General features: G+C 45.7%; 1 protein-coding gene across 19 annotated transcripts in view; it reads left to right on the top strand.

Annotated features, from left to right (window-relative positions):
• The window catches only part of LOC129821095 (CLIP-associating protein 1-like), an 89,150-nt gene that overhangs the window by 58,799 nt on the left and 7,099 nt on the right, over nt 1-23,252 (top strand). For 5 of the 19 annotated variants that reach the window (XM_055878374.1, XM_055878375.1, XM_055878373.1 and 2 more), the window contains 33 exons: nt 19-242; nt 339-431; nt 557-702; nt 1,184-1,319; nt 1,538-1,608; nt 1,717-1,776; nt 2,533-2,610; nt 4,010-4,177; nt 4,683-4,729; nt 4,824-4,997; nt 5,732-5,758; nt 7,605-7,712; nt 8,178-8,234; nt 9,137-9,301; nt 10,851-10,955; nt 11,958-12,020; nt 12,668-12,771; nt 13,205-13,228; nt 13,686-13,797; nt 13,942-14,074; nt 14,515-14,578; nt 14,939-15,102; nt 15,356-15,434; nt 16,033-16,176; nt 19,178-19,324; nt 19,532-19,638; nt 19,994-20,122; nt 20,474-20,612; nt 20,903-21,152; nt 21,434-21,493; nt 21,695-21,885; nt 22,186-22,314; nt 22,482-22,688. In XM_055878374.1, coding sequence (XP_055734349.1) covers nt 19-242; nt 339-431; nt 557-702; nt 1,184-1,319; nt 1,538-1,608; nt 1,717-1,776; nt 2,533-2,610; nt 4,010-4,177; nt 4,683-4,729; nt 4,824-4,997; nt 5,732-5,758; nt 7,605-7,712; nt 8,178-8,234; nt 9,137-9,301; nt 10,851-10,955; nt 11,958-12,020; nt 12,668-12,771; nt 13,205-13,228; nt 13,686-13,797; nt 13,942-14,074; nt 14,515-14,578; nt 14,939-15,102; nt 15,356-15,434; nt 16,033-16,176; nt 19,178-19,324; nt 19,532-19,638; nt 19,994-20,122; nt 20,474-20,612; nt 20,903-21,152; nt 21,434-21,493; nt 21,695-21,885; nt 22,186-22,314; nt 22,482-22,688 — 3,905 coding nt within the window. The remainder of the gene's footprint in view (nt 1-18; nt 243-338; nt 432-556; nt 703-1,183; nt 1,320-1,537; nt 1,609-1,716; nt 1,777-2,532; nt 2,611-4,009; nt 4,178-4,682; nt 4,730-4,823; nt 4,998-5,731; nt 5,759-7,604; nt 7,713-8,177; nt 8,235-9,136; nt 9,302-10,850; nt 10,956-11,957; nt 12,021-12,667; nt 12,772-13,204; nt 13,229-13,685; nt 13,798-13,941; nt 14,075-14,514; nt 14,579-14,938; nt 15,103-15,355; nt 15,435-16,032; nt 16,177-19,177; nt 19,325-19,531; nt 19,639-19,993; nt 20,123-20,473; nt 20,613-20,902; nt 21,153-21,433; nt 21,494-21,694; nt 21,886-22,185; nt 22,315-22,481; nt 22,689-23,252) is intronic. The other 14 variants (XM_055878377.1, XM_055878376.1, XM_055878378.1 and 11 more) reach the window with 14 other exon arrangements.

Raw genomic sequence — 23,252 nt, 5'->3', positions numbered from 1 at the left:
CTCACTCTCCCCTTGCAGATAAGAACTTTGATGATGAGGACTCTGTGGATGGGGGTCGGTCCTCCTCCTCTGCATCGTCCTGCAAGGCGCCCCCCAGTGGTAGGAGGGCTGTAGCTGCGGTTTCTGTCCGCAGGCCCAGCTCTGCCACCGGACCCGGCAAGATCTCTGCTAAAGATGCTGCTGCAGGTGCTGTTGATGAGGAGGACTTCATCAAGGCTTTTGAAGAGGTTCCTACTATCCAGGTAACCTGCACAGATAGGCGCGACGTGTGTGTTTACAGTTTGAATTGTCATCAACCCCAGTCTGACTCCTGTCCTTGTCTTTCTGTACATCTCCAGATCCACTCCAACAGAGAAATGGAGGACAATCTCTCCAAGGTTCGGGAGGTTCTATCTGATGACAAAAACGACTGGGAGCACAGAGTTGTTGCCGTAAGGACCACACACACAAATGATCAGCCTCTAAATTATCGCTTTCAGCCTCGTACTGTAAATTCTTGCAGTAAGACACGATGTTGGTAGCGTATTATAGTTCTTTGTGTTTCCTTTTTTTCTAGCTGAAGAAGGTGCGTTCTCTGCTCCTGGCTGGAGCTCTGGAGTATGATAGTTTCCCTCAGCAGCTCCGTCTGCTGGAGGCCCCTCTGAAGCTGTCAGCTAAAGACCTGAGGTCCCAGGTGGTACGAGAGGCCTGCATCACACTGGGGTAAGGACCTGCAGACAAAACCGCTTTCAACCTCAGTCTTCCACACCAAGTAGAGTTAACTACACTGTTGAACCTATCTGTTCCAAGAGGTGCTATCTCAGACTCGGGGTGAGTAAAGGTTGATCAGAGAGATGATTTAGAGATGTAGCAGCTCAGTGAAATGCCTCAGTGAAGGGGTTACATTAACATGAGGAAAGCGACCTGGTCTCGCCTGGCCTGGTCTGTCAGTCCATCAACCCGGATACTCTTTATATGTGGATCTTGACTCTCCGCTCTATCGCTCATCATCACTACCACGTTAGGAGCACATCACTGACTGACAATTAACCACTCTGAGTCTGGAGAACTTGTAGGCTGCTACTGCCTCATATCTAAGTACGGGTACACTAGTCTAGAACCTCAAATCAAATGTATATGTGGAGATTTGAAAACTGATTGATTATTGTTTTGATGTCTTGAATCTCTCCCCTCTCCTCTTCAGATACCTGTCCATGTTGCTGGGCAACAAGTTTGACCACTGTGCAGAGACCCTGATGCCCACACTGCTCAACCTGGTGCCCAACAGTGCCAAGGTGATGGCCACGTCTGGCATGGCAGCCATACGTCTCATCCTCAGGGTGAGTACTGTACACACATATGAACGGGCAATCATATATGTCAGGGGTTGACCGACAGTGGATGAGTGTGATTCATGCATTTTCTACTGTAAAATAAATCATTTCCTGATGTATTTATTACTCAGTTGGAATGATGTCTGGTTGCAAAATGTTAAGACACTGGGAGGTGTGAAATAAGCTGTATTGGATGATGTCTGGGACCTCCTCTTCTCTTCCAGCACACACACTACTCACGTCTCATCCCCATCATCACTAGTAACTGCACGTCCAAATCAGTGGCCGTCAGAAGGTAACGACTCGGACTTTCTGTGTGATGTTACTTTGTGTGAAAATCTTCTAGCTTTTCCTGAGGTTTCCCTTATAATGTGTTAACTCTCATCATGTCTTCTCTCTGCAGGCGCAGTTATGAGTTCTTAGAGCTGTTATTACTGGAGTGGCAGACACACACACTGGAGAGGTAAACACACACCCTTTCAGCGTTCACCCTGCATGCTAATACTATTTATCCAGGACATAAATACTAACAGCAGACTGTAGCATGCTTGTCTGCTTTTCTGCTCAGGATCCAACCAGTATTTGTGTTTGTGTACAGATGTAGAATCTTAATTTGATCTCCCTGTTGCAGGACAACTGCAATGCAGAATATTTAAAACATGTAATGTATTTGAGGTTTAAAAAGTCTTCTGAAGTTCATAATTTTCGCTTAGAAATTATCCCTTACGAAAATCATATCAACCCCTACAAAAATATAAATTATAATCCACATAATAATTCACATTTCCTGTTGGTGCTGCGCTTTAGATTTCCCTCTTTCCGCTCCTACTCCTCTCTCCTCACTTTTCTTCTACTCTCTGCCGTGTGACATTTACTGTAAGTAGTTGGGTGTTGGTTGACTGGGCGACTGATGATCCCTAGTTAAATTGATGATGCTGGAGGGCTGGAGCGAGCCATCACCATCAGAATCCTCGACGGAGCGTCCCCAGTGGTTGCCGTGACAACCCTGCTGAGATTTTTAAAAGCATGTAGAAAGCGTGCTGTGTGGTCACTTTCCCCCTGTGGAGAAGGAGAGTGGAGAAGAGAAGAAGAGAGGAGTGTATACTGAAGTCTCAAGGGAAATGAGGAAGTCTGTGTGTCCTCTCCATTGGTGTAGTTGTGGTTTCCTGGCTGCTGTACCTGAAGTTGTCTCTGTCATGTTTCCCTACTACCCCACCAGGCACGTGGCTGTTCTGACTGAAACCATCAAGAAAGGGATCCATGATGCTGACTCAGAGGCCAGATCGGTCGCGAGAAAGTAAGTTTTTTTGGGGGGGTTGTTTATTTTTGTAAATGAGTCAGAATTTGTCCTCAAGTCTGAGCAGTTCACGACCGACACAAGTGGATGACAATATGGAATAATATGCCGTCTGTCTGTGTCTCTCATTTTACTACTAGTCATCATTTGAAAAAGTATTAATGCTTCTGGATTTTTAATTACAAAGCATTGTTTCATATGTCACTTTCTCCTGCGGTGAGGTGCAGTATATATACATAAGTATGTGGACACTCTTTCAAATTAGTGGATTCGGCTATTTCAGCCACACCTTTTGCTGACGGGTATAGAATTGAGCTTACAGCCATGCAATCTCCATAGACAAACATTGGCAGTATAATGGCCTTACTGAAGAGCTCAGTGACTTTCAACGTGGCACCGTCATAGGATGGCACCTTTCCAACAAGCCAGCTCGTCAAATTTCGGCCCTGCTAGAGCTGCCCCAGTCAACTGTAAGTGCTGATATTGTGAAGTGGAAACATCCAGGAGCAACAACGGCTCAGCCGTGAAGTGGTAGGCCACACAAGCTCACGGAACGGGACCGCCGAGTGCTGAAGTGTGTAGTGCTTAAAAAATTATCTGTTCTCGGTTGCAACATTCGCAATGCCATGCGTTGGCTGGAGTGGTGTAAAGCTTGCCGCAATTGGACACTGGATGGAGTTTGAATCTGGGTTTGGCGATGCCAGGCGAACGCTATCTGCCCGACTGCATAGTGCCAACCGTAAACTTTGGTGGAGGAGAAATAATGGTCTGAGGCTGTTTTTCATGGTTCGGGCGAGGCCACTTAGTTCCAGTGAAGGGAAATCTTAACGTTACAGTATACAATGACATTCTAGACGATTCTGTGCTTCCAACTTTGTGGCAACAGTTTGGGGAAGGCTCTTTCCTGTTTCAGTATGACAGTGCCCCGGTGCACAAAGCGAGGTCCATACAGAAAGGTTTGTCAAGATCGGGTTTGGAAGAACTTGACTGGCCTGCACAGAGCCCTTACCTTAACCCCATCGAACACCTTTGGGATGAATTGGAACACCGACTGCGAGCCAGGCCTAATCGCCCAACATCAATGCCCGACCTTACTAATGTTCTTGTGGCTGAATGGAAGCCTCCGCAGCAATGTTCCAACGTCTTGTGGAAAGTCTTCCCTGAAGAGTGGAGGCTGTTACAGCAGCAAAGGGGGACCAACTCCATATTAATGCCCATGATTTTAGAATGAAATGTTCGACAAGCAGGTGTCCACATACTTTTGGTCATGTAGTTTATTCAGAGTCAGGTGTGCTGTCAGTTATGTTCATCTACTTATACAAGGGGCTGTGACGTCTGTGACCTTCATGTGACCTCTGACCTTGTCTCCCCCCTCCCTCCCTCCCTCCCTCACCCATAGGTGTTATTGGGGTTTCCATGGCCACTACAGCCGGGAGGCGGAGCATCTGTTCCAGGCCCTGGAGTCAACCTATCAGAAGGCTCTGCAGTCTCACCTGAAGAGTTCTGACAGTGTCGTGTCTCTCCCCCAATCAGACCGCTCATCCTCCTCCTCACAGGAGAGCCTCAAGTAAGATATCTCCTCTCCTTCCTCCCGTCATCCATCCACCCTTTCCTCCATTTCTGTGAAATGTTACCATGATTCATAAGGATGTGTGGAAAGAGATTTAAAAGGGTATTTAACATTGATTTTAAGATGGCACTAATGGATATGTCTACCTCATGCACAGCAATTATTATCAGATTAGGAAAACACTGGGAGTGATTTTATTGGTTGATCCAGTTTAATCATCCTCCTCTGCTTGTTGACCATTGATCTCATATACCATGATTCACCAGCACAGTGTTTGTTATGATGAGGCCGGAGTTGGGATTTGGACAGAGTGATGTCATTTTACTCTTCAGACTGAGGATGGTTTTTCTGCCTCATCATCAGAGGGGTCCGAGCTCTGTACTAATATCCAGACCTATGCCTATGACTTTGTCTTGTTTTGACAGTTTGATGCACAGCGATGCTGGGCTGTTTGTCATAAATCTGTTTGTTAACCTCATGGTGGTGTGTCCTTCTGTCTCAGCCGGCCCCTGTCTGTCAAGAGTGCCATAGGAGGCAGCATGACAAGGGGTAAGAGTACTACTAAAATGTGAGGTTCATTCCATGTCACCTTTTTTATATGTTTTTATAATCAGTTGATATTTCAACTTCTCCCCCATGGCAGGTAAGATGGTGAGTTCCAGGGTGAACTCCAACTCCGGCGGTTCTCTTCAGCGTTCCCGTAGTGATATCGACGTGAACGCCGCGGCCAGCGCCAAGTCACGCCTGATCACCGTGCCCTCCGCTTCTCCCTTCAGCTCAGCAGCTGCCCTTCCCCCAGGCTCCTACGCCTCACTAGGTAAAACACACACTACCCCCCCTCCCCAGGTCCATCTATGCCAGGCCCTAACTACCCCACACACACCACACCAAACTATATTTCAAAATGTCATGGTCACAGGATGTCAGTTCTGGAACAGTAATTTCTCAAAGTCTCCACAATGTCTTAATTACGTTATTTAGAAGAAATATTAATCTGAAAACCACTGGTTTTTATGGCCAGAGTGGATATGTTAATTCATGTGATGTTGTTAGTAAGACATCGTTAAGCTGTGCTCTGAAGAGAAACATACAAAAAGGCCAGAAGGTTTGTCTGTAAACTAATTAAACTAAACATGACAAATGGCTGCCTATAATCACTCTAGCCAAGTTATGGCTACTGACCTTTATATCAATATTTAAGATTGTGATACTTAATGATGAACCTCCAAGAAATGGCGCAGTTTGATACTGAAGCGTGCTGCAATCCAGATGCTGTCCCTCTGTTCTTGCCCTAACACGTTCCTGTGGAGTGTACTGCTTGCAGTCCTTTACCAATGAGACCTCTTTCTCCCGCTCACTCACCTCTCTCTCCCTCATTCACTCCTGCCTCTCTCTGTCACCACTATCTCTCTCCTTCCCCACCCCTCCTCTCTGTCTCTCTCTCCTCTCTCTCTCTCCTGCCTAACTGGTGCTAATGTCTAACTCTATACCTCTTCTTCCACTTGCTCCACCGAACCCCCCCCCCCCCTTGCTTTGCGTTATGCTCAAAAGATGGCACACCTGGTAAAATTGATACTGGTAAGATTGTGTGTTCAGTGTCTGTCGGGGACAGTCAACTGCTCGACTGGACCCCCTCCCTCCTGTCTGTCCTCTTTTCCGTGTTGTCTACACACTAACTTAACCCATAGTGCACTACTGCATCATTCTGACCTCTTCGTCTGGTATATCTGGTAGGTCTGCATGTTTGACCAACACGGTAATAATTGATTACTGACGACAGACATGGTGAGATAGCTATCTGCAGTCAACACAGCACACCACGACACCTCTTCTCCCCCGCACGTTATACACAACTCATTTTGTTATCCTCCTAAGTCGTTGTCCTTTACATTTTGTACTGTTTATTAGTGATTAGCGAAGGGAAAGGACCCTGTGATATTTGTGTAAAGGTGAATGTTGCATGCAGGGAAACTCGCCCACCCTGTGGTCTCTGTCTGTGTGTGAGTGGTCTGAGTTAGGGGTCAGAGGCCGCTGAGGTTTAGTCTTGCCTGCTTCTCAAGCTGATCTTCTACCTCTTGGTTTTCTATATTTAGTCCCCTGTATCTACATGTCACTGAGACTTTCTAGACCCAAAGTTTGTTGTTTGTTTAAAGAAAGGGCTGTCCCTTATCCTGTTGTGTAATGCGGTTGTTCTAGAATCTAGTGCAACATTTTCTGACTAAGGAGGACCTCGCATAACAAACATCTTCCAATGAAAATAAGGTCATAGCTTCCGCCCACATTCTAACAAAGCGCTTATGAAGACTGTCTGAAAGTAAGAGTTATTATTGGCGACGATGTTCCTTAATCTACGGCCAAGTTCCTGCTGTTGTGGAAAGAGATCACTTTCTCAGTGTCAGTCTGTGTTGTCCTAGCTTTTAGGAACATTACTTGGCTGGATTACAAGTATGATAATGCTAGAGACATTATATTTGGGATTTTGCTAATGAATGTCATACATTGTGTATAATATGCACAGTTTGACATGTTCCAAAGCAAGGTGTGTTGGGTCATGATGTTACTAGTTGCTTTAGACAAACCTTTCTCGGGCCTCCTGAGTGGCACACCCAACTACATTACAGATCTGGGTTGGACCGGGAGACCCATGAGGCGGCGCACAATTGGCCCAGCATCGTCCAGGTTAGGGGAGGGTTTGCCCGCCCGGGATGTCCTTGTCCCATCACGCTCTAGCAACTCCTGTGGCGGGCCGGCCGCATGCACGCTGACGCTGGTGTTTCCTCCGACACATTGGTGCGGCTGGCTTCTGGGTTAAGCGAGCAGTGTGTCAAGAAGCAGTGCTGCGGCTTGGCAGGGTCGTGTTTCGGAGAACGCATGGCTCTCGACCTACGCCTCTTCTGAGTCCATATGGGAGTTGGAGCGATGGGACAAGACTGTAACTACCAATTGGATACCACGAAATTGGGGAGAAAAAGGAGTAAAAAGTACAACAACAAAAAACTATAATAAAAAAGCAAAACCAAGACAAACCTTTCTCAGATCCAATGCATGTTTGATGGCGCCCTTGAGTGAGAATGTGGTCTTTGTGGGAATCTGTAGAAATATTCTGTTTGTTTCTCCCTATATCTGTGTTTCAGAACACTCTCTCCTCAGCCAGGTCTTTTGTCACCATCTGTTTATAGTAGTTTCTTTCAGTGTTTTGTGTTGTGGTGAACAGCTTCCTGGATACAGTATCATTTATAGTGTAGTGTCATCAACTCTCTCACTAACTCCCTGTGTTTGTCCATCTCTCCCTGTGTGTTTGTCCATCTCTCCCTGTGTGTGTGTCCATCTCTCCCTGTGTGTGTGTCCATCTCTCCCTGTGTGTGTGTCCATCTCTCCCTGTGTGTGTGTCCATCTCTCCCTGTGTGTGTGTTGTTGTCTCCAGGCCGTGTGCGTACGAGGAGAACAAGCTCCGGCAATGCCGTCGGAGCCAGCGCTACTGTGACTGACAGCAGGGGGCGCAGCCGAGCCAAAATGATGTCCCAGTCCCAGCGTGAGTATATACACACACACACACACACACTGTCAGCAAAATTTCTCCCTCACTGCACACTGTCTGAACACAGGGAAGCCAGTCCACATTGTCATCTCCAGTCTCTTTCATGTAAACCCTCAGTATGACGTTTAACCTGCCTGCTGTGAGGTCATACTAGGTTCTCCTTCAGTTTCTCTCGTCAGTCTGTGTGATGTTTTACCTCATATACTTCAGCATCCTGAAGGAACTTGGAGCCACTGTTATTACTGCACCCTTTCACAAGATGTATTTGTGTCTTGTGTGTGGTTTTTCTCTCTCTGTGTCTGAGAAGCCTTGAGGGGCTTCAATGATTATTGCACGTGTAACATGACATGCACAGTTAACATCTGACCCAGTGCATGCTGGGTAAACACTACTTTCTGTCACATTGACCGTTTTTATTTTCACGTCCTGTTCTGCCGCTCGCTACCATAACAACCACAGGATCCAGATCTGCTAACCCCACTGGGGGTGGTAAGGCCCGAACTTCATCCAATCAGAGTAAAGCGTCCAGTTCTTAGTACCGCCCCTTCATCCTCTGCAGATCTCTGCATGTCAATCAACTCATTCTTTTAGTTATTAGACTCATCACGTCATACCAGCATGCTCCATTCAACTCAAGTGTCTGTATTATAATTATTTTTTTTATATAGTCTCACAAGCTGTTTGGAGTTTGCATTGTCGATTACGTGGTTCCTTCGACATTGCCTTATTATCTTAAATTGTTGATTGTTAATTTTGGTTGTTAATATTGGTTGTCGTCCAATGTTGTTTATATTGGTTGTTGTCCAATGTCGTTAATATTGGTGGTTGTCTCTGAACTGTCCTCTGAACTGTTGTCGTTGTTGTTGTAATCACTGGTTTGTTTTCCCAAAGCCCAGTTACACCCTGGATTTAACCCCATCTTGTTTGTCCTGCAACTGTTTATTATCTGTTTGTCTGTCACTATTTATCTCATCGAAGCTGAAACCACATGTCTATGTTATCCGCCTAGTAGGATATACAGAGAATATCATTGTCCCAAAGCACTCTAAACAAATTGTATGTGCCCAGTTGGTAAGAGTGTGGCGCTAGCAAAGCCAAGGTCGTGGGTTCAATTCTCACTGGGATCACATACACATATTATGGACTCACTGTACTGTAAGTCACTTTAGATAAAAGTGTCTGCTAGGTGTTATTACCACAATAAAAGCAACATATGCCTTTAGAAACATTGAAGTAATGAAACATCCCCAGAAAGAGGGAGGCAGAGCATGAGGGAATTCAGCTTTGAGCCGTGGCAGAACCTTCCCAGCATGCCATGGAGAGGTGCGTCACTCGCTGTGACCCATCATATCTTGTCTGAAAGGGTGTAATGTCTCACTCTCTCTGACTGTGGGTCCTGCGTGTTATCCTTGCTGCAGCTGGCAGTCGCTCCAGTTCCCCTGGCAAGCTGCTGGGCCACTCGTCTGGGTACGGGAGGATCAGCAGGCCCCCCGCAACCTCCAGCACTCCAGCAGACAAGAGGAGCAAGGTCCCCCGCAGCCAGGGCTGCAGTAGAGATTCCTCGCCTAACAGACTGGGCCTAGGTAAGGGACATTTGTATCACAATATCAGCATCATGCAAGTAAACCCAACATAGAGCATGCATGCACTCTATACACTAGGAAAAATACTTTTTGTCATTTGCTAACAACGCACATAGTAACTAAGTAACTGCTTTAATAAACAGTGCATTATATAACCTACACACCGGATGCACATACATAGCATACAGCACATGCTGATCAAATTACATTTTATTAGTCACATACACATATTTAGCAGATGTTATTGCAGGTGTAGCGAAATGCTTGATAAATAATACCACACCGATGATATGCCCAACGTCGTCATTGCACACTCCCATCTATCTAGTGATAACAGTATATACAGTACACCAAGAGGGTCCTTTGAAGCTCAGATATACATGATCTAGGTTTCCTGGTCATAAACACAAAACAAGGAAACACAAACACAGCCTTGAACAAGGGACCCCCATAGTTCTATTATGAAGTACCAATGGATGGATGAAAAAATGCTGAATGGCAAAAGTCAAGGCCCCTAGTAGAGGGTGAATGATAAGAGTTTGTCTTTCAGCTTCTTCAGACTATAACTGTCTGTCTAGGTTAGCAGCTAAGTAGAACTGTGTTTTGGGAGGGCTCTCATCTTGGTTGTATTTGTTAGCATCTTCCAGGCGTGTCACATCAATGGGGTGGTGCCTCCTTTTTCAGGAAAGTGGATGAGCCTCTGTAGGGCTAGCCTGGTCATCAGCAGCCCAGCTTATGTCCTTCCAGTCAGTCTGAGTCACTGGCTCTTCTCTGACTCTGTGCTATCGCTGTGATTGATTGGTCTGTGTATTTCTTCAATGCCAGGGCTGACCAACCAGCTCTCTCCATCTTGGCTTGTTATCAGTGTGCTGTCTGAGGTCACCCTCTTGTCTGTCTGTCTGTCAGTCTGTTGTAAACAATACCATCGTCTGAGTTGGGAAGGGTGCCTTTTTTATATCTGTCCATGGATGAGATTTAAAAATTATGGATACACACAATGAACAATTACGTGTTGTAATGAAAGTTTTCCATTGATATGTAGTTGGTTTTCTTCTTGACGTCTTTTTTCATCATACGTTTTGTATTTTTATTATAACAATAACTGAATATAACTGTTTGTCTTTCATTTCCTTTGGTGATTTGACCAAACCATGTTATACCCTCTTAATTTAATTTTTTTTGTTATTGTTTATCTTTTTTGTTTTTGTTTTGTATGTTAACTCTGTATCTGTTGTAAGCTACGTACATACCAAAAGTCTTTTCACAGACAACCTAAACCTTGTTGTGAAATAAGAAAAACATTTAATAACTGACTTGCGCTAACGTAGGTGTTTAAAATCTAACCTGATGTCCAGCATACTCCAACCCAGCACCACGCCCCAGAGTCCTCCTCCCCCTCACCCCACTCTCCACCCAGTCTCCAACCCCAGCCCCACCCCAGGCCTCACCTCACTAACCACAAACCTGTGTTCTACCGTCTTACTGACAGCCAGGCTGTGTGGTAAAGCTCTTGTTCCTGGTACTCCTCTCTCCTCCTACAACACGCTAGCAAGGAGCCGTATACCCCGGCCCAGCATGAGTCAGGGCTGCAGCAGGGACACATCTAGGGAAAGCAGCCGAGACACCAGCCCTGCTCGGGGCTTCAAGCCTCTTGGTGAGTACCACAACCAACCGGACACCAGGAAGCCTCTTGGAAGCAGCAAGGCCCACTAGTACACACCCCTCAGTCTCTTAGTCCCCCTTCTCTAGACCCCTACTCTCTGTCCCAGCCTCTCTACACCCCAGGACATCTAGATAGAAGATCCCACTCGAGAACTAAGGCGTATAGACCTCTCCTTTTTTCCTGTTCTGATCTAGTCTGCATGCACTAACCCTCTCAAAGGTTCTGGAATAGAATATCTTCTGTCTGTTTTGTTGGGAATGCTCCAAATGTTATCCTATATAAGTACGTTTCTGTGTCTTTGAATGTGTAATAAATTACCACCAAAAAATCACAATCTCTGGATGTTGAAGGATTCGGTTTGAAATTTTTTCTCCAATGATTTATTGTACATATCTCATAATAAATCTAAATCAAGAGGCACAGAAAAAAGGCAGTGACTACAGTAAACAGTTTACCGTGCATCGTATTCAATGTCCATAGCTGACCTGCTTCTCTGCTCTTTCCTGTGTTGCTGTCACATTACAGGAAAGGACACAACTTTGTCACTGCTTTGTCATGTGAGACAGAGGGGGAAAAAGCAACAAAATTGTGTGACAAAGTGGGATGCGTGAGGGATACCCATCCTACTCTGACTGTTGTAGATGTGGGCAGCAGGAAGCCTAGCAGTTAGAGCATTGGGCCAGTAACCGAAAGGTTGCTAGTTTGAATCCCCGAGCTGACTAGATTAAATCTGCCCTTGAGCAAGGCACTTAACCCTAATTGCTCCAGGGTCGCCGTGGGATATGCAAAAAAAACACACTTCCATTTCACAACACACACTTGTACATGTGTGAAACAGGACAAATATAAGCACCCCCTGTTTGGCTGGTTGGTCATAGCTATAGTAGCTGAATGCAGCCAGGCGCTGAGCCTTGGTCGTCTACAGAGGATGGTACCTGTCGTGTATGTGTCACTAACGCCGCTGGTGTCACTCACCCGTCCTGTCCCTTGCAGCCTCCCGACGTACCTCCCGCTCTACCAGCGCCTTATCCACGGCTGACCCCCACAGCCAGTCAGGTGACCTGCATGCCCCACCCCTTTCCCCGTCCCCCATATTAGTGACTATGCCAGCATGTGTCCATACATAGTACTGTGAGGGCTGTGCCCACCCTGCTGTGCCCACCCTGAGGTAACATAAGATTTTTCATAGTATGTGCTGTGGTCCTCTGCTTCAATATGATGTTTTGTGATTTTATTTTAAAATGCTTGTGTTTCATACTGCGTAATCATGATATCCCCACCTATATAATTTTCTCCTTGTTATTGACTTTTTGGACGTTGTATAATGTATTTGTACTTTAGTGTATTAATCTCATATCAGATTTGTTTTATTTTCCTGTCTGCAAGTGTCAGTGGGGTTCTTTTTTCTTCATTTTTCATGAGGTGTTTCAACAAGTCATTCTGTGGTGATTTCTTTTGGTGGTTGGTGCCTCTTCATCTTTATTTCAGCATCTTTTTTCATTTATCAGTCAAACTTTTTGGTGTTTTCATTTTCAAGCTTTTTGGTGTTTTCATGCCAAACTCTTTAATTTCTTTGCCCTGTAAACACCATCATGTCTTACCTGAGATTTGATTACCGTATTCTGAGGTAAGTCCCTGACATCAATTCCAATGGCTTTCTCCTCTGTTTCCTCTCACCCCTCTCCCCTCTCTCCCCCCCCCAGACCGATTTGGTTTGATCCACCAGGCCCGCATTTCTGCCTCGGTGAACGCCATGAGAGTCCTCAACACTGGCACTGAGGTGGAGGCTGCTGTGGCTGACGCACTGGTAAGGCACCAATCAACTCTTACCGGTTGCCAGTTCTGAAGACATCACTACCGTTTGTCTCAAGATAGAGTGACAGCTAATGGCCGAGGGATTGATGTGGAGCTGTATGCAGTGTTTGGATTTTTGCTGTGGGCCTTATTTAATCTAATTACTCCCAGGAGGTTTTGCCTGTTTTGCATTTGGCAGAAAATAACTGCATTAAGAAGTCAAATGTAATGACATGAAATCATCAAGAGTGCTTGTGTTGGTTTGTGTATGACTATCAGAATATATATGGGGGATAAACTTAGACTGCAAGTAATTCACCATTGCTAATGTGTAGAGAAAAACATTTTAAAATGGCTTCTTTTACTCACCAGCAGGACTGCACTCATGTTTTCCCTTGACAGTTCACCTCTTTTCTTCTTTCCTCATTGGTTTTCTTTAACTTCAGCTATTAGGAGACTCCAGAAATAAGGTAATTGTTCAATTTGTGTACCTTTTGTATGTTCATTCTATTCACTAATCAACAAAGATTGTACATGCAAAATATTATATATATTATATTATTATCACTAAATGTTGCCCTTAGCCTAAAAGCCTAACTGGCAGATTTGATTTATTATTCAAGAAAATCTCCCATATTATGATTAACAGTATGCATTCTTATAACATAACTTAATAATCTCATGGCATGTCCATATCAATCATGATAAATCAACAGTTGGAACAATTTGCATGGCAATACCTCATTCATTGCGAATGGCAACCTACTAGAAATTGTGCGTCGTAGCTCATCAAATCCTACATCATGGCTGAGTTTGAGTGACCAAGCTTTTCCTACAGAGTTTTAGTCTGTCTGTCCCACTTTTCTCCTGGTCCTATGACCTATGAACTCACCATTAACCCATCCCTCCCCATTCCCCTCCCAACAGCGGAAGCCTATGAGGCGGCGCTATGAGTCTCCTGGTATCTATTCTGACGATGACGCTAACAGTGATGCGTCCAGCGCCTGCTCGGAACGGTCGTACGGCTCCCGAAACGGAGGTATGTTGTCCTGTGTTACTCAGTTGATAAGAACGTGGCACTAGCAACACAAAGGTAGTAGGTTTGATTCCCACTAGATGTACATATGCTAAAATGTACGTACTCACGTTGGATTAAATTGTATAAATGATTGTCATTATCTAGGTATCCCTCACTACCTGCGTCAGACAGAGGATGTGGCAGAGGTACTCAACCACTGTGCCAGCTCCAACTGGTCTGAGAGGAAGGAGGGACTGCTGGGACTGCAGAACCTGCTGAAGAGTCAAAGAATACTCAGGTCAGCCCAGGGCAGGGGAGTGGACCTTATATAAAGGAATCTATAAGGATAAAGTAATGGTTTGTGTTTCTAATGTAGAATTTGGAGAAGGTATATTTTCTGTTTAGAGTGTTGTGCCTGCTGTGTTTGTTCATATTTCATGGTCATTTCCTTTTTGAAAATGTCCAACTTTTGAAGAGGCGATTATGTCAAGGGTCCTGTGATCGGTTTCGTTTTATAGCTTTTCTTATTTGGGGGAGAAATTACTTTGTGAGCAGCCTCCAGGTATAAAGCCGCCTGTCAGATTGTGCAGTTAAAGATGAATTTCAGACAAAGCAGTTTCTCTGTCAGGCCTCCAGCATTCTGTATCCTGAAGGAGGCGCTTTACGTCAAGCCTCTCTGATGTCTGTGTGTGCCTCTGTTTATTCATGTGTGCCGGCGGATGCTGTTGTGTGTTGCAGCCGGGTGGAGCTGAAGAGACTCTGTGAAATCTTCACCAGAATGTTTGCAGATCCACACAGCAAGGTAGGTGACAGGATGTTCAGCTGTTTGAACGTTTCATATCAATACAATGATACTCACTCATAACTTTTTCTTTTGAAATTCAAAAACCCATTGCTTAGCAGGGATTTGTCTGAAAACTAATTGAGTGTGTTTTGTTGCATGGCCTGCTTTGGTGTGGATTTTAACAACAGAGAGTAAGTGTGTGTTTTTATTCTCAGTTTTCTACTATACAGACACTTATTGCCTGTGCTGTTACTTATAAAGATGATATGTTGTCAGTTGTTGATGGTAGCTGTGTGTGTGTGTGTGTGTGTGTGTGTGTGTGTGTGTGTGTGTGTGTGTGTGTGTGTGTGTGTGTGTGTGTGTGTGTGTGTTCCTCAGGTGTTCAGTATGTTTCTAGAGACTCTGGTAGACTTTATCCTGGTGCACAGAGAGGACCTGCAGGACTGGCTGTTTGTCCTGCTCACCCAGCTACTGAAGAAGATGGGTGCTGACCTGCTGGGGTCTGTCCAGGCCAAGGTTCAGAAGGCTCTGGACATCACCAGGTATGGACCTCTAAATCCCCCCTCCAATAACATCTCAAACCATTTTTACACTATCATGCCGACCCAAACCAAACTGTGTTGACTTGGATATTTTCTTTTTACAGTCCTTTTCAGCACTGTTCTAGCGACTATGGTGGATTTGTAACTAGCCCAGCTCATTACAGTTGTTTTTGGCTCAGTCGTGTGAAAATACAATTTTGAGTGTAATTTCGCTCATTTAATTTAGTAACTAATATTGTTTTGTTCTTCTCAGGGAGTCTTTTCCGTTTGATCAGCAGTTTAACATCCTGATGAGGTTCATTGTGGATCAGACACAGACACCCAACCTCAAGGTACAGTATGCAGAGAAGGTCACATAACTAGATCATTCTGTTTGTTTTGAGGGTTGGCTCTGGGTCTAACAATTTAAGATTTCATATGCCAGTAACTACAGTACAATGGTGATATTGTCGAACATTTTAAAAGCAAACTTGCTAAATGCCTGTGTGTATGGTGAAGCTAAACCATGTGTATATGGTGAAGCTAAACCATGTGTGTATGGTGAAGCTAAACCATGTGTGTATGGTGAAGCTAAACCATGTGTGTATGGTGAAGCTAAACCATGTGTGTATGGTGAAGCTAAACCATGTGTATATGGTGAAGCTAAACCATGTGTGTATGGTGAAGCTAAACCATGTGTGTATGGTGAAGCTAAACCATGTGTGTATGGTGAAGCTAAACCATGTGTGTATGGTGAAGCTAAACCATGTGTGTATCGTGAAGCTAAACCATGTGTGTGTCGTGAAGCTAAACCATGTGTGTATGGTGAAGCTAAACCATGTGTGTATGGTGAAGCTAAACCATGTGTGTATGGTGAAGCTAAACCATGTGTGTATCGTGAAGCTAAACCATGTGTGTGTCGTGAAGCTAAACCATGTGTGTGTCACACAGGTGAAGGTGGCCATCCTGAAGTACATAGAGTCACTGGGAAGACAGATGGATCCTACAGACTTTGTCAACTCCAGTGAAACGCGACTAGCTGTATCTCGCATCATTACGTGGACCACAGAACCCAAGAGCTCTGACGTCAGGAAGGTATGTCTCCGTGGGAAGTAGGAACTACTACTTACTGTAGGTATCTGCTGCAGTAGGTGCTGTAGTCCCTATGGTCTGCTCTATAAGGACTAGCTGAACCACATGCTGTCCAGGCAGAAAGCCATGCGAATACTGCACTGCTAACAGTACAGCAGCTGGATTAGCCTACTTCCTCAAACAAATTCAGCTTGAACTGTTTTTTATGATATATTCACTTGGATTAAGTGTGTTAGCATTTGTTGATAAATCTTAACAAACTCAGAACCCATCCTTTTAGAGGAATTGTATTGAATAGTTTTTCAATGTTATCGATATTAAGATCTAGTTATGTACTGTAGCTATCGATCCAGTGGGTTTTACCTCCTTTCTTTGTATTTGTTGATGTTCTAAGCGGTTATCAATGATGCCATGTGCCACCAGGAATGAGCTTGGGTTAGCAGACACTATCTCCCTGTGCTGAGGCAGGACGTGTATACTCTTGGGTTAGCAGACACTATCTCCCTGTGCTGAGGCAGGACGTGTATACTCTTGGGTTAGCAGACACTATCTCCCTGTGCTGAGGCAGGACGTGTATACTCTTGGGTTAGCAGACACTATCTCCCTGTGCTGAGGCAGGACGTGTATACTCTTGGGTTAGCAGACACTATCTCCCTGTGCTGAGGCAGGACGTGTATACTCTTGGGTTAGCAGACACTATCTCCCTGTGCTGAGGCAGGACGTGTATACTCTTGGGTTAGCAGACACTATCTCCCTGTGCTGAGGCAGGACGTGTATACTCTTGGGTTAGCAGACACTATCTCCCTGTGCTGAGGCAGGACGTGTATATTCTTGGGTTGTTTGTTTTTCCACTACTAGTTCCAAATGAAGTCCTCAACTAGCTAGTGTTTAAACACAAGGCGTATCTCACTCAGTAGGGTACTAAAAACAGGTAGACTCAAAATGACCTTTGATGGTGGGGGAAAGATTTTTTTTTTAATGCTTTTTATTGTTTTATAATAGAACCAAATTTGATATACCTCAACTGCATCCCACAGGAGAACCCGGCTTACAGCTATAACCATGTCTAGGTTTATAGTAGTGTACTACTATAAACATCTGCTTTCCTTTGTCAAAACTATAATACCCATAATTCTACCCCCCCTGCCACTGTGCCCCAGACCCTTCATAACTGGGTGGTGGAGGAGCTATCAGGCAGGTCCGGTACGGCAGTCTTACTGTCCCAGCAGGCCGGGGAGGGGCACCTGGAAGAGAGGTGTAAGCAGGTAGTGGCTCATCAACCAATCACTGTCCAATGCCAAGCACGCTCCGCCCGCCGAGCCGCACCGACACCAAACTGCCTCAACGATTGGGAAACGATCTCAAGTGTGGCCTCTCCACCTCACCTTTACCCTCTCTAGCCCTTTCTATCGCTCGCTCTAACCTGCAATAGCTATGCCTTGCTATTTTGAGTGTGGATAAATGGACTGGTTTGAGAGTGAAAATACTTTTGTTGGCCAACAAAACACTAAACAGTATTTATGTAAGGACTGTGAGAATGGATTGTTGCTTTGTTTTTTGAAGTGAGAGTTCTACCGGCCGATGTCATTGCTAAATAACCACGTGAAAACTTGACTGGTGTTTTTCCTCTTCTGTTCTCTGTGCCGAACACATTTGTCTGTTCTGAACCACATTAACACCCTGCCCATATGCATGCTAACATGGTCGTTTGTAGTAGAAGGAATCACTTGATTTAACATTGTGCTTATTAAGGGAATGTCTCAGTGCTTGTTGGAAGCAATATCTGACCTGCTAGAAGCATGATGTCTCTTACCGCAAACATATAATGGACTCTATTACAGTGATAGTTGCAAAAACGTGTTTGATTAAGTGACCAATGGTTTCTCAGTACTGTTTTAGTCAGTATATAACACTACTCACTGTGTACCTCCAAGCCTTCCACTGGTAGGGATACCTGACAACAGACATAGCTCTTAGTGGAGCAAAGGGCTTCTCTGTAGGAATACATAAATACATAACCCACTATTGACTATTATGTCTGTACCCTACTTCCCAGAGGAAGCCCACCTAACACAATGTTTACTGTACCTATCCCCTCTGCTCCCTACTGTATGTACCTATCCCCTCTGCTCCCTACTGTATGTACCTATCCCCTCTGCTCCCTACTGTATGTACCTATCCCCTCTGCTCCCTACTGTATGTACCTATCCCCTCTGCTCCCTACTGTATGTACCTATCTCCTCTGCTCCCTACTGTATGTACCTATCCCCTCTGCTCCCTACTGTATGTACCTCTGTCCTCTGCTCCCTACTGTATGTACCTATCCCCTCTGCTCCCTACTGTATGTACCTATCTCCTCTGCTCCCTACTGTATGTACCTATCCCCTCTGCTCCCTACTGTATGTACCTCTGTCCTCTGCTCCCTACTGTATGTACCTATCCCCTCTGCTCCCTACTGTATGTACCTATCCCCTCTGCTCCCTACTGTATGTACCTATCCCCTCTGCTCCCTACTGTATGTACCTATCCCCTCTGCTCCCTACTGTATGTACCTATCCCCTCTGCTCCCTACTGTATGTACCTATCCCCTCTGCTCCCTACTGTATGTACCTATCCCCTCTGCTCCCTACTGTATGTACCTATCTCCTCTGCTCCCTACTGTATGTACCTATCCCCTCTGCTCCCTACTGTATGTACCTCTGTCCTCTGCTCCCTACTGTATGTACCTATCCCCTCTGCTCCCTACTGTATGTACCTATCCCCTCTGCTCCCTACTGTATGTACCTATCCCCTCTGCTCCCTACTGTATGTACCTATCCCCTCTGCTCCCTACTGTATGTACCTATCCCCTCTGCTCCCTACTGTATGTACCTATCCCCTCTGCTCCCTACTGTATGTACCTATCCCCTCTGCTCCCTACTGTATGTACCTATCCCCTCTGCTCCCCAGGTAGTCCATAACCCACTATTGACTACTGTATGTCCCTCTGTCCTCTGCCCCCCAGGCGGCACAGGTGGTGCTGATCTCTCTGTTTGAGCTGAACACCCCGGAGTTCACCATGCTGCTGGGAGCCCTGCCCAAGACCTTCCAGGACGGGGCCACCAAGCTGCTCCACAACCACCTCAAGAACTCCAGCAACACCAGCAGCGTGGTAAAGGAATACAACCAGGAATATAAGATGTGTTTACACTAGCAGCCATGTCAATTTTGGTGGGGTGATTTGAAAGATTGAGCTTTTGAACCTATTTCTGAGGTAGATTAGTTAATTCACTTGTATGCAATCCAATGCAATTGGTCATGATCTTCGATTATTACATTTTGTAAGTCATGAACTTGTTTTTCTCTTTCTATTTCTCAGAGTTCTCCCAGCAACACTATTGGGCGGACCCCACCCCGCCACACCCCCAGCCGGACCAGCCCCCTCACCTCTCCGACCAACTGCTCCCACGGTGGGCTGTCTCCGAGGTACGTACCTCCCTTTTCTCAGACCTTTATCTACAGGGATAGTGTCATTGTGTCTCCTAATGCATGGCTAAACCACGGAGCACTGGTTGATGGCTTGTTCTTCTTCACCATGCATTCTAATACTCTTCCCTTGTTAATGCATGCCGACCTCTAACCTCAACTCAGATCAGACTAGTTTCTTTTTCTCTTTTCTCCTCCCTCTGCTGCACTCTTCCCTTCTTCTTTCTCTCTTTTTCCTTCTTTCTCTCTTCTCTGTGTGTGTGATCCCTTGTGTTGTTGCCCCCACCTTGCCCCGTTCTCTCCCTCCTCCTTCTGTCCGTCCTTCCCTCGTGGCCGTGCTGTGCTGTGGCCACAGTCGGTTGTGGGGTGGGTGTTGGAGTGGCGATGGGCTGTCTAAGCACCCCCCTCCCCCTCATCCTCCTCCGCCTCCCTCCACCCCCTCTGGCCCCGCCCTCAGGGTCCTCCGCAGAGCGTACTCTCCCAGGTAACACTCCTAGGGGGCAGGGCCTCAGGGCCCCAGGAGGGGCGGGACTGGAAGTCCTCCAAATTTCGCTCGACCAATAGGGATTCCTTGGGATTCAAGTCTCATGTTGCATTATGGCATCCAGTCTTCTCTGGATAGTTATCTCTCCCTTCTTAGTTATAGCATCACGCCAATCATCGATGGTCAGAGCTGCATCCAAAATACATATTTTACCTACAGCAATGAATATGAGCCCTTGCATGGTATAAGACTAATACAACTAGTCTCTTCGTGTGAGTATTTGTCTCTGTGTTTGTTTTTGTCCTTACCACCCTGTATATAACCCCTCACCCCTGTCGTCCTCTGTCTCAGTATGTTGGAGTATGACACAGAGAACATGAACTCTGATGAGATCTACAGCTCCCTGCGAGGGGTCACAGAGGCCATCCAGAGTTTCAGCTATCGCAGCCAGGAGGACCTCAACGAACCAAGAGGGAAGAGGGACGATGCTGTGAGTCATTACCTCAGCTCTGGAAATTAAACTGACTGACTGACACTGATGTTGGAGAAGGAAAGGGACATCAACGAGAAGCACATTACAAAATAGCTAATTGTTAAATCAAGTGTAGATTTAGGCTAATCTGTTGCTTCCTGTTTCTTCCTCCCTGGTTATCATAACCATTTTCACATGCATGAGTAACAATCAATCACGTTAATCTATAAAGCTATTTTTACATCAAAAGTTGTCATCTTTAAGACATCAAAACTGACTACAACTGTGTTTCTTTTCTATCTCTTCAGGTGGGGCGTGAAGGTGTGGCGTCCTCCCCAGGCTCAGATGCCCGTTTGGGGCTGGATGTGGTGGAGGGTGGGCGCACGGCCTTGGATAACAAGACCTCCCTCCTCAACACTCCGTCTCCCCGCTCCTTCTCCGGGCCGCGGGCCAGGGAGTTCGCTCCCTACGGGTATGGGGACACCATCACCTCATCCTACGACAAGAGTGCCCTAAAGGAGGCCGTGTTTGACGATGACGTGGAACAGTTCAGAGACTGTGAGTCACCTTTGACCTCTGCTTGACCCTTAACCCTGTGACGCCACCTCCATGTTGACTAACTCTGATCCATCCTGTAATGTCATGACAGGTGTGGCGTCTTCAGGTTTTGGCAACACAACGAAAGAATAGTTTTGGCCCATTCTAGTGTTACATGGTGGCTGATGAAAAACATTGGGAATAGGATAGCCCTCTATCAGTGAATAGTAAGTCTGCTGGCTATAGTCAGTCCTCCCTCCTGATTGTCTACCTTCCTCCTCACCCCCTCCCTCCCACTACAGGTCGTCGGCAGGACGGCAGTGGTGAAAACAAGATGGTGCTGCCTAAGGGCTTTGCTCCTGGTAAAGACTCACTACTCTATGACTGTTGTTTTCTTTCTTTCTAAAGTGTTTCATTGCTGTTTCCATTGCCATCCATTTCAATGTCTTGAGTGATTCCCTGTCACTTTTGCTGTGTTCATGGGGATACTAGCTCGCTAAGTATGCCTGAGGGGTGTATGGGCCATACCACTCACCCAGTGCTCCCCTCTGTCATCTCCTCAGGCTCCCAGGACCACTCAGACCTTGTGGCAGATCTTCTGAAGGAGCTGTCCAATCACAATGAGCGTGTGGATGAGCGTAAGGGGGCCTTGGTGGAGCTGCTGAAGATCACACGAGAGGACAGCCTGGCCGTGTGGGACGAACACTTCAAGACCATCCTCCTACTGCTTCTGGAGACACTGGGGGATAAAGACGTAGGGATCCTATACTCCTGCAGCTCTGATTATGCAGATCACTGCTATTTCAAAGGTTTTACTTGCAATGATTGTGATTGTGTCAAACACATGCATACAGAATAACTAGACAGCAGCTTTACTACCAAATAGCTTGTTTATTAAGCTGCTAACTTGAAAGCCTTGCTACGGGTTAAAGGTTTTGGTTTGGCTGTGGGTGTGGGTGTGTGTGGTGGACATGCATGGTTCCAGGAGGGCTGTACAGTATGTGTATATTTGGAGGTTTAATGGACACTCATTCTTCCTCTTCCCTTCATATAGCACACCATTCGGGCCCTGGCTCTGCGGGTACTGAAGGAGATCCTGAGAAACCAACCGGCCCGCTTCAAGAACTATGCTGAACTCACCATCATGAAGACCCTGGAGGCACACAAAGACTCCCACAAGGAGGTACAACTCCTTTTATTCTTTACATTATTGCTCTATAGCCTTTTACACAATAGGCATCTGAAAAAGCAAGGGTGTCCCCCCATGCCTCGGTACTAGGACCTGTCCTGTTCTCTCTGTACACACCATATACAAAGGCATTATGAGTGATCTCTTCTCTCTCTGTCCAGGTGGTGCGGGCAGCGGAGGAGGCTGCCTCCACCCTAGCCGGCTCCATCCACCCAGAGCAGTGTATCAAGGTGCTGTGTCCTATCGTCCAGACGGCTGACTACCCCATCAACCTGGCTGCCATCAAGATGCAGACCAAGGTGATAGAACGCATCACCAAGGAGTCCCTCCACCAGCTGCTGCCTGATATCATACCAGGACTACTGCAGGTGAGAATCTAGTCCTGTTTGGCATTATGAGTGTTTGGTAAGAGTGTGGCCCAGTGCTGTCAAAACTGTGATTTTATATATATTGCCACACTGTGGTTGGAATAATACTGTCAAATGATGATAATTACCTTTTAGTGTAAGAGCTGTTTGAAAATACTCCCTGAAATTTCAGGCTGTTTTGGTGCGATGGAATTTTTACCTACCAGGTGGTAAATTAGTTAATAGACAAATAAGAGAGTTTCAAACCTCTCTGCAATAACAGCTAGTTTTCCCCTCCCCACTCAGACCACTTCCAGACAGTCCTAGTTAAATTCTTGCTTGAGAAATTGCTCTTTGCTAAGAAGCTATTCTAGTTTTCTTTTTGACCATTTTAATAGAAAACAATCACAGTAAGGTACTTAATTGTTACCCAGAAATGATTTGATATTGAGATAAAAACAGCTGAATTGGACCTTCTACACCAAGGTTGTGTGTTCAATTTCAGCATGGATCAATGAAGTGTGTCCCAAGTGCCATATATTATTTTATTGTATCGAATGCGGGACTAGTGGAGGCGGCATTGCG

Source organism: Salvelinus fontinalis, chromosome 23 (assembly GCF_029448725.1).
Source record: "Salvelinus fontinalis isolate EN_2023a chromosome 23, ASM2944872v1, whole genome shotgun sequence".
NCBI classification, from domain to species: Eukaryota; Metazoa; Chordata; class Actinopteri; order Salmoniformes; family Salmonidae; genus Salvelinus; species Salvelinus fontinalis.
This window is presented reverse-complemented; position numbering and strand designations above follow the sequence as displayed.